This window comes from Oncorhynchus kisutch, linkage group LG5 (genome assembly GCF_002021735.2).
Source record: "Oncorhynchus kisutch isolate 150728-3 linkage group LG5, Okis_V2, whole genome shotgun sequence".
Taxonomy (NCBI): domain Eukaryota; kingdom Metazoa; phylum Chordata; class Actinopteri; order Salmoniformes; family Salmonidae; genus Oncorhynchus; species Oncorhynchus kisutch.
In genome coordinates, this window is record NC_034178.2 from 3068640 (window position 1) to 3079150 (window position 10511).

The 10511-nt window shown below is 42.3% G+C and overlaps 1 protein-coding gene across 1 annotated transcript; it reads right to left on the bottom strand.

The window, feature by feature from the left end:
- Window positions 1-2523: 2523 nt before the first annotated feature.
- On the bottom strand, window positions 2524-7848 carry LOC109890511 (histone deacetylase complex subunit SAP18-like). Its single transcript, XM_031824074.1, has 4 exons — window positions 7690-7848; window positions 7319-7428; window positions 6221-6343; window positions 2524-2962 (listed from the first exon to the last, which is right to left on the bottom strand). The coding sequence occupies exons 1-4, from the start codon at window positions 7759-7761 to the stop codon at window positions 2797-2799; spliced, it is 471 nt and encodes a 156-aa protein (XP_031679934.1). The 5' UTR covers window positions 7762-7848; the 3' UTR covers window positions 2524-2796.
- Window positions 7849-10511: the final 2663 nt, after the last annotated feature.

Below are 10511 nucleotides of genomic sequence, written 5' to 3' on the forward strand. Positions count from 1 at the left end.
TTTCTTCAGGAAATATGCATCAACTTATTCTGCAAGGCATGTATTGCCACATAGACAATGTTGACGATAACCACCACAAACAAATTGGGATGCCTTGCGCAGATAAGAGAGATGTAAGACAAGAAAAACATTATTGTCCCTCAGGGGACACAGCTGTAAACACCCTATATGGCCATGTTTTGATGTCATACTTAATTCTTATATAATATGTGCAAATATTAATCTCTAATAAAACCCTCAATGGTGTCATAACCTTTCTCAGTCTGCTGCATCCAATGATAGCAGTGTGTAATGTGAATTAATGACTGACAACATTAGCAGTGATGCATTATCAATCATCGCAGACCTTAGAACGCAGAGGCAGGAGCAGGTCTTCAAACTCACTGAGGATTATTACAGCCTGGCATTTAACACCATAGTGCCCTCCAAGCTCGTCATCAAGCTCGAGACCCTGGGTCTCGACCCCGCCCTGTGCAACTGGGTACTGGACTTCCTGACGGGCCACCCCCAGGTGGTGAGGGTAGGCAACAACATCTCCACCCCGCTGATCCTCAACACTGGGGCCCCACAAGGGTGCGTTCTGAGACCTCTCCTGTACTCCCTGTTCACCCACGACTGCGTGGCCAAGCACGCCTCCAACTCAATCATCAAGTTTGCAGACGACACAACAGTGGTAGGCTTGATTACCAACAACGACGAGACGGCCTACAGGGAGGAGGTGAGGGCCCTCGGAGTGTGGTGTCAGGAAAATAACCTCACACTCAACGTCAACAAAACTAAGGAGATGATTGTGGACTTCAGGAAACAGCAGAGGGAACACCCCCTATCCACATCAATGGAACAGTAGTGGAGAGGGTAGTAAGTTTTAAGTTCCTCGGCGTACACATCACAGACAAACTGAATTGGTCCACCCACACAGACAGCATCGTGAAGAAGGCGCAGCAGCGCCTCTTCAACCTCAGGAGGCTGAAGAAATTCAGCTTGTCACCAAAAGCACTCACAAACTTCTACAGATGCACAATCGAGAGCATCCTGTCGGGCTGTATCACCGCCTGGTACGGCAACTGCTCCGCCCACAACCGTAAGGCTCTCCAGAGGGTAGTGAGGTCTGCACAACGCATCGCCGGAGGCAAACTACCTGCCCTCCAGGACACCTACACCACCCGATGTCACAGGAAGGCCATAAAGATCATCAAGGACAGCAACCACCCGAGCCACTGCCTGTTCACCCCGCTATCATCCAGAAGGCGAGGTCAGTACAGGTGCATCAAAGCTGGGACCGAGAGACTGAAAAACAGCTTCTATCTCAAGGCCATCAGACTGTTAAACAGCCACCACTAACATTGAGTGGCTGCTGCCAACACACTGACTCAACTCCAGCCACTTTAATAATGGGAATTGATGTAAAATATATCACTAGCCACTTTAAACAATGCTACCTAATATGTTTACATACCCTACATTATTCATCTCATATGTATATGTACTGTACTCTATATCATCTACTGCATCCTTATGTAATACATGTATCACTAGCCACTTTAACTATGCCACTTTGTTTACATACTCATCTCATATGTATATACTGCACTCAATACCATCTACTGTATCTTGCCTATGCCGCTCTGTACCATCACTCATTCATATATCTTTATGTACATATTCTTTATCCCCTTACACTTGTGTCTATAAGGTAGTAGTTTTGGAATTGTTAGCTAGATTACTTGTTGGTTATTACTGCATTGTCGGAACTAGAAGCACAAGCATTTCGCTACACTCGCACTAACATCTGCTAACCATGTGTATGTGACAAATAAAATTTGATTTGATCTAGGACCTGTCCATATATTTTAATTATGATCCAAAAGGCCAAACTGATCCTAGATCAGCACTCCTACCCTGAGACGCTTTGTAGCTATGGGACAAAACATTAAAATGGCTATCCTTATTGGTAGAGTCGATCATAGATCTAGAACAATTAGAATTACAGGCAACTGATATATTGTCTATGGGGTCTATAAGGTCTCTCCTAAGTGAAGTATAGTATAAGAGACATTCATCAATAATATAAAGCATCAGATTCAATAACTGGATCCAGGCCAGATGAGCAGATGGCAGAGGGATTCCCTGGTCTAGATGACAGTACAGGTTTGGTTCTGCAGGACTACAGGGATCCATCACATCTGTGATGCGCCCGCCAGCCCCGATGTTCCTTCCTCATTACTGCTGGATTCCAGAAATAAGGGGTCTAGCAATCACCATGCCAACAGCTTTATTACATCACTCTTCACAAGGGGGAAAAAATAAAATAAATAGTACATTAGGGATGAAAAAAGAAACATTCCAAGAGAAGCCTTTGGAAACAGATGAGCTGGGATGAAAGGAAACAAGGCCCCAGTATTTGTGTCTTAATGCTGCCCCCTATAGGAATCATTATGGCATTGCAACAACCCCAACTACACTAGACCAGGCATTACGCAAACACTTTCTGCTGGTATTGGTTATAAAAAGGAATGACAGAAATTGTTTTATTGTAAGACGGCAACTTTATTTCACATTATCCAAGATGGGAGATGAGGGTAAAAAAGTAACATACATGTCTGAAATATGATCTATCAGAAGATAAAAAGGCCCAAAAAAAGCATGTATGTTGGGGACAGTCAAATCTGAAGGATGGCCCTATTGAAAGACACGTTAGTCTCCTCAGTCAGTCAGTGTGATCAGAAAGGCTTTATGTATGTTTAGAGGTGGGTTTGGGTTTTGTGATATGATGGTTATGTTCAGGTGTGGATGCGTTCAGAAAGGCCTCCCCATGCCCATGCGTGGGTTAAGTGGGGGGGCTCTGTTGGGTGGTGTGATGGCTATGTCCAGGTAGTCTCCTATCTGGAAGCGCTGCGACTGTAACGTCATGGAGTCATTTTCCCCCTTCCTGCCTGACACAGTGTTGCCGATGTCTTTCACTCTGTAACCATAGAGACCGTGGGTGAGACAACAGTACTTTCAAAATGACATCATCCAATCAAACAACTGAGGAAATGTTTAAATACTTTTAAAAAGGCAAACAGCTGATTTACCTAATCCACTGACCACCAAGCTCTTGATTTAAGGAAAAGTCAGCAATGCACAAAGCAAACAGCAATGTCAGGCCGACTTCCGCAACAACTACAGAGCATTCGGAAAGTATTCAAACGCCTTGACATTTTCTTAGGTTACAGCCTTATTCTAAAATGTATTAAATAAAAAAAAAATGCATTTTTATTTTAAATACCTTATTTACATAACTATTCAGACCATTTGCTATGAGCCTTGAAATTGAGCTCAGGTGCATCCTGTTCCTATTGATCATCCTTGAGACGTTTCTACAACTTGATTAGAGTCCACCTGTGATAAATTCAATTGATTGGACATGATTTGGAAAGGCACACACCTGTCTATATAAAAAGGTCCCACTGTTGACAGTGCATGTCAGAGCAAAAACCAAACCAGGTCAAAAGGAATTGTCTGTAGAGCTCCATGACAGGATCGTGTCAAGGCACAGATCTGGGGAAGGGTACCAAACATTTCTGCAGCATTGAAGATAGCCAAGAACACAGTGGCCTCCATCATTCTTAAATGAAATAAGTTTGGAACCACCAAGACTCTTCCTAGAACTGGCCTCCCAGCCAAACTGAGCAATTGGGGGAGAAGGGCCTTGTTTAGGGAGATGACCAAGAACCTGATGGTCACCGACAGAGCTCCAGAGTTCCTCTGTGGAGATGGGAGAACCTTCCAGAAAAACAACCATCTCTGCAGCACTCCACCAATCAGGCCTTTATGGTAGAATGGCCAGACAGATGCCGCCACTCAGTAAAAAGCACATGACAGTCCACTTGGAGTTTCCCAAAAGGCACCTAAAGGACTATCACACCATGAGAAACAAGATTCTCTGGTCTGATGAAACCAAGATTGAACTCTTTGGCCTGAATGCCAAGCCTCACATTTGAGGAAACCTGGCACCATCCCTGCGGTGAAGTATGGTGGCATCATGCTGTGGGATGTTTTTCAGCGGCAGCGACTGGGAGACTTAAGGGAAGGATTAAGGGAAAGCTGAACGGAGCAAAGTACAGAGCGATCCTTGCTCCAGAGCGCTCAGGACCTTAGACTGGGGCGAAGGATCACGTTCCAAAAGGAGACCGACCCTAAGCACACAGCCTAGACAATGCAGGACTGACTTCAGGACAAGTCTATGAATGTCCCAACCAGAGCCCGGAATTGAACCCGATCGAACATCTCTGGAGAGAACTGAGAATAGCTGTGCAGTGACACCCCCCCCCCCCAACCTGACAGAGCTTGAGAGGATCTGCAGAGAAGAATGGGAGAAACTCCTCAAATACAGTTGTGCCAAGCTTGTAGCGTCATACCCAAGAAGACATGATGCGGTAGTCACTGCCAAACGTGCTTCAACAAAGTACTGAGTAAAGGATCTGAATACTTATGTAAAGTGTGTGTATATATATATATATATATATATATATATATATATATATATATATATATATATATATATATATATATATATATATATATATATATATATATATATATATATATATATATATATATATATATATATACACACAATTTTTTTTTTTTTTACAAATAAAACCTGTTTTGCTTTATCATTATGGGATGTGTAGAATGAGGCAAAAAAAAAATTGAATCCATTTTAGAATAAGTCTAATGCAGCAGCGTGTAGTGCACCTACGCAGATATTTTTTGCATTGCACTCATCTGAAAACCCTGCGGTTCATCCTGCTGCTCGTGACAACATGTCGCTGAGTCTCACTTTAATTAAGTCAGGTGTGTTACAGGGTTCCATTAGCCAGCTTTAGCCATAAAAAAAACTAAGCCAATGAATAAAAATTGTTGCCAGCCAAAATATTTAAAAAATCCAGTTGCAAAATATTGCTTTTTAATCATTGATGGAAATACATTTGACTGTCATGCTTATTGGTCTATAGGTTCATTTGAATAATTTAGTGGAATTGAAATTGTCCTGTTTGTTACTCATCGTGTATCTTATTTATCCAATTCAACTATCACACATGCATACACAGCCTATTTTAAGTGGGATTTCTCCTGCAGCTCCTCTTACTGGTTACTGCTGGAGTAAAACATGTGATTTATCAGCTGAATCAATGCACAACCATTTCTAAATGCAATCGCATGTTAACAGTTTCGGTATACGAACATTTTAAATAGCTAGTATTTTTATTTTTCAACTGGTAATTGAAGTGTGCCTCCCATTCACCATTCAAGTGCAGGTCAACAGGCTATCAGCACATCACCCACCACTTTACAATGTGAGCTGGAGGCACTATGCATTTTGTTTTTTAAATACTTAATTGTTTGAAACCTGAATATTTTATTTAATATTATGAGACGTCTTACCTTGTTTGAAAGTAGCGTATAGGCAAAATCCAACCATGGAAACGTGGAGGCAATTATTTTAACGTCTATATAGACTATTTTATGGTTAAAGCTGGCATTAGCTGGCTAATGGAACCCTGTAACACACCTGACTTAATTAAAGTGAGACTCAGCGACATGTTGTCACGAGCAGCAGGATGAACCGCAGGGTTTTCAGATGAGTGCAATGCAAGACGTTGCACTGGCAAAAAATATCTGCGTAGGTGCACTACACGCTGCTGCATTAGACTTATATAGACTTCAAAGTGAGTATCAAGTTTGGGGAAACTTACAATTTATCCTACCATTTCTATCGTTCTGCCTGCTAGTTATATTTTCAGATACTCATTTTCTTGGACCAGTTTCATTTCAATAACGTTTTTGTTTCTGGTGTGTTTGTACTGGGCTGGAACAAATCCATGCACACCCTGTGTCCTAGATTATAGAGCATAGCGTGACTTCAATCTACAACAGCCCAGTTGCCCTGAAGGTAGACCCAACGATATGACATTGCCACGAGCAGCACCGCAGATATTGAGATGAGCAAGATGCAAGACTTCACTCTCACACACAGTATCTGCAGATGTGAATGGGTTCGCCTCACGCTGTTATAGCGTGATAGCCACGGGACCAAAACAGCAGAGAAGTTGAGACTTAAGCTTCAAAGTTCTTAGTTGTTACTGAAATTGACCCACAATGCAGTTTACTTTGTGCCTGTACATCATACCGCTGACTCTACCTTTAAGCTAGGGCCGTAGAGTAGAATACTAACCTGTAGCCATTTCTTTTGGGCTCAGGATAAACGATGGCGAAACCAAAGTGTGTTCCTTTCTTCCGAGCATCAGGGTACACCTCCTTCACTAGGCTGGTCAGCTCCTTTAGCGAGGCATCCATCCTTCAGGAGAAGGACAACATGTCACAACAATAATCAAAACTATGTAGCCATGGTACCCTGTATAACACACACAACACTATCACCAGTGCTTGACTTGGGCAGAGCAGAGTGCAAGTACCACATTAGAATATTAACTCAAAAGTATTGTGGCGCTACTGCGCCTAAATATAAACAGTAACGACACCAAAAATGAGTGCTGAAAATCCCCCCTTGCCTTCACGTTCTTCATTTCTGCGACTTGGTTGCTAGTTCATATTTCTGCTCTTCACTCAGTTGTCAGCTTAGCCTACATTTCACTGATCTTAGTAGCAGAAAGCATTTGTCTGCAGTTTGGCTATTTGTTTCAAGTGTATGTGGCGGTTATAGCTTGTATGGCGCCCTGGGCGAACCCCTCTGTCAGCGCCTGCCCCCGGGCCCCGTTCCGCTCCCGGCAGCTGCCCATGTCACCTGTACCTAAATCCTCTACTGCTTTTGTCTATAAATAAATCTCTTTGCCAAAATTCGTCATCTCTCCACGTCTTATTCGACTAGTATGTTTGAAAGTGTAAGGATAATAATTCAGACATAGTTGTTCTGAAATGTTTATTGCTTGCCAACATTTTACTCCTGCCTCTTTGTTTAATATAACACACATTAATTATTACTTTTGGTTGCCTGACATGAAGTTTGTTCTATAGAAACTATTTGACTCCGATGTGTGCCACAGAAAGTATTTAACTTTAGCCACAAAATTTATGAAATTAGAAGGGGGGGGGATTCTGGCAGAGGGAAGATTTTCAGAAACAACACCGGAACCTATTTCAGTCCAATCCAAGCACTGGCTATCACATTTTTTAAACCTTTATTTAACTAGGTAAGATTCGATCTAGTTTCGACCTAGTTACTGGCCCAACGCTCTAACCACTAGGCTACCTGCCGGTCCTGCACCTTGGCTTACGTGACCCTAGGTGCATCCATCCATTTATATATTCTTACCATGTGTAGATTTGCAGCTCACTTGAAGGGACTTGTCCTCGTGCGAATTCGTCCCCTCTGTGATGCCTGCCACCGTTGGTCGTAAATACCCGCAGCAGAAGAGGACAAGTCTATAGACACACAAACAGTTAGTTAACTGGTTAGACAGGAACGTGGCCAGTCTCCTAGAAAATGTGGTAGCAGGAAAAAATATTAAATACCCGTATAGCCGATTACAGAACTACAACCAATTAGTTTAGTTTGAAGTGGGAGTCACTTGCACAGTTCAAGCAGTGCAGCTGCATTTGCTAGCACAGCAGGCTCGTTAATGCTAACTACGTTAGCGAATTGCTGTCTCACAAACCAAGCGAAGATAAAGTGCTTATAGCTACCTTTTCTCGGTCGATAGGCTTTTCAGGGATTTTTCGTATCTCTTCTTGTGTGATTCTTGATTCAAGAGCCATTTTAGGAAGTAAATAAGTTAATGAATTAACGTTGTTGCTCACAGCAGATTTGCAAACACTGTGCCAAATAGTTATTTCCGTTTCCGCTTTCCAAGCGGATGACGTAGGAAAGGTGGCAAACACTTTATAAAACTTTAACAATTGCCGTATAAAAAAAACATATACGAATAGATTGCAGTTTGCTTGATTTTACAAGCATTTTTTTTTTTACAAACATCTAATCTCTCCAGTCCGATTAAAGATAATTAAAGATAGTTCTCAAGTTTCCTCCCAACAGGTGGCGGTAGACAATGATAACCATTCTTATGTTGATTGCAATCTGGAATCCTTGGGAGGTCCACACTCTAAACAAAACCCTTTTTATTTTGTATTTTTATTTAACCTTTATTTAACTAGGCAAGTCAGTTAAGAACAAATTATTATTTACAATGACGGTCTACCCTTGCCAAACCCTATCCCCGGACGACGCTGGGCCAAATGTGCGCCTCCCTATGGAACTCCAAATCACAGCCGGTTGTGATACAGCCTGGAATCAAACCAGAGTCTGTTATGACGCCTCTAGCACTGAGATGCAGTGCCTTAGACCGCTGCGCCACTCTGGAACCTTAACCCCTACTCTTGCCTTTACCCTTACCCTAACCATAACCCGTACCTAAACGTAACCTTAACCCTTAACCATTATAAATGTCAACTTCAATGTACCCCATTCTTATGGGAGAGTGGTGCATCACAATAGTATAAATCTCCTCTCCTCAATAAGGTTAAATTACTGTAAGTGTATGTCTACTGAGAATATTCTTTCACTTCCCAGTTCATGTCAAATCAAATCAAATGTTATTGGTCACATGCAGATGTTAATGCGAGTGTAGTGAAATGCTTGTGCTTCTAGTTCTGACAATGCAGTAATATCTAACAAGTAATCTAACAAATTCACAACAACAACCGTATACACACAAATACACACAAATGTAAAGGGATGAATAGAATATGTACATATAAATATATGGATGAGCGATGGCCGTACGGCATAGTCAATATGCAGTAGATGGTATAGAATACAGTATATACATATGAGATGAGTAATGTAGGATATGTAAACATTATTAAAGTGGCATTATATAATGTGACTAGTGATAACTTTGTCCATTTACAAGTCCATTTATTTAAGTGGCCATAGATTTGAGTCTGTATGTTGGCAGCAGCCCTTTATGTTAGTGACGGCTGTTTAGCAGTCGGATGGCCTTGAGATAGAAGCTGTTTTTCAGTCTCTCGGGCCCAGCTTTGATGCACCTGTACTGACCTCGCCTTCTGGATGATAGCAGATCGCGTCACGCATTCAATATGCTGATAGAATTTAGGAAGTGTTGTTTTCAGGTTAGCTTTGTTAAAATCCCCAGCAACAATAAATGCAGCCTCAGGATGTATGGTTTCCAGTTTACATAGAGTCCAGTGAAGTTCTTTCAGGGACAACGAGATATTTGCTTGGGGGATATACACGGCTGTGACTATAATCTAAGAGAATTCTCTTGGAAGATAATGTGGTCGGCATTTGATTGTAATGAATTCTAGGTCAGGTGAACAAAAGGACTTGAGTTCCTGTATGTTGTTGTGATTACACCATGAGTCGTTAATCATAAGGCATACATCCCCTGCCCTTCTTTTTACCAGAGAGATGTTTGTTTCTGTCTGCACGACACATGAACAAACTGGGTGGCTATACCGACTCTGGCAACATATCCCGAGTGAGCCATGTTTCCGTGAAACACAGAATGTTACAATCTCTGATGTATCTCTGGAAGGCAACTCGTGCCCTCATTTCATCCACCTTGTTATGTAGAGATTGGACATTGGTGAGTAATATGCTCAGAAGCGGTGGATGGTGTGCTCGCCTTCTCAGTCTCACCAGTAGGCTGCTCCATCTGCCTCTCCTGCGGCGACCACGTTGTTTTGGGTCAGCCTCTGGGATTAGATCCAATGTCCAGGGTGGAGGTCCGAACAAAGGATCCGCTTCGGGAAAGTTGTATTCCTGGTCGTAATGTTGGTAAGTTGACGTCGCTTTTATATCCAAAAGTCCTTCCCGGCTGTATGTAATAAGACTTGAGATTTTCTGGGCTAACAATGGAAGAAATAATGCATAAAATAATACATAAAAAACAAAAATAACTGCATAGTTTTCAAAGGACCTGAAGTGAGGCGGCCAAGTCTGTCGGGGAAAGAAGCCACTATTGAAAACCCACATTTGTCATCATCATTTGTGTTAAGAAATAATCATTTTCCAGCAATTGAGGTGTAGCTCAAATCTGACATAAAGCATGAATTGGTTTGTCTGCTGGAGTGTGGACAGTGCTTGTCAATATACAGTAGTCTACAAAGCATACCAGACACAGTGGGCAATGTAGTGCGCATGTAGGCTATCTATCAATGCAGATCGTGTGTGAATTTCTATGCACGGGTGTGTGTTTGTAGTTGTGCGCGTGTCTACGTATGCCTCTGCTTATCTCCACATACTGTACTCACTCAGTGAGTGTGTAAATGTACTGGATATACATGATGGGTTTGCAGTTGGGTCTGCATTGCAAGCCCCATTGTTTGAGCCTCTGGCTTGGGCATCTGTGTGCGTGCGCTCGTGCAAGTGTGTGAATGTGCATGCTTGTGTGTGCGGCATGCCAGCAGGAGTGGGACCGTCCAGTCGTAGATCACCTCTGACCCCTGTTCTCAGATCAGCCCAAACCTCCCTCGTCAGGAGTTAC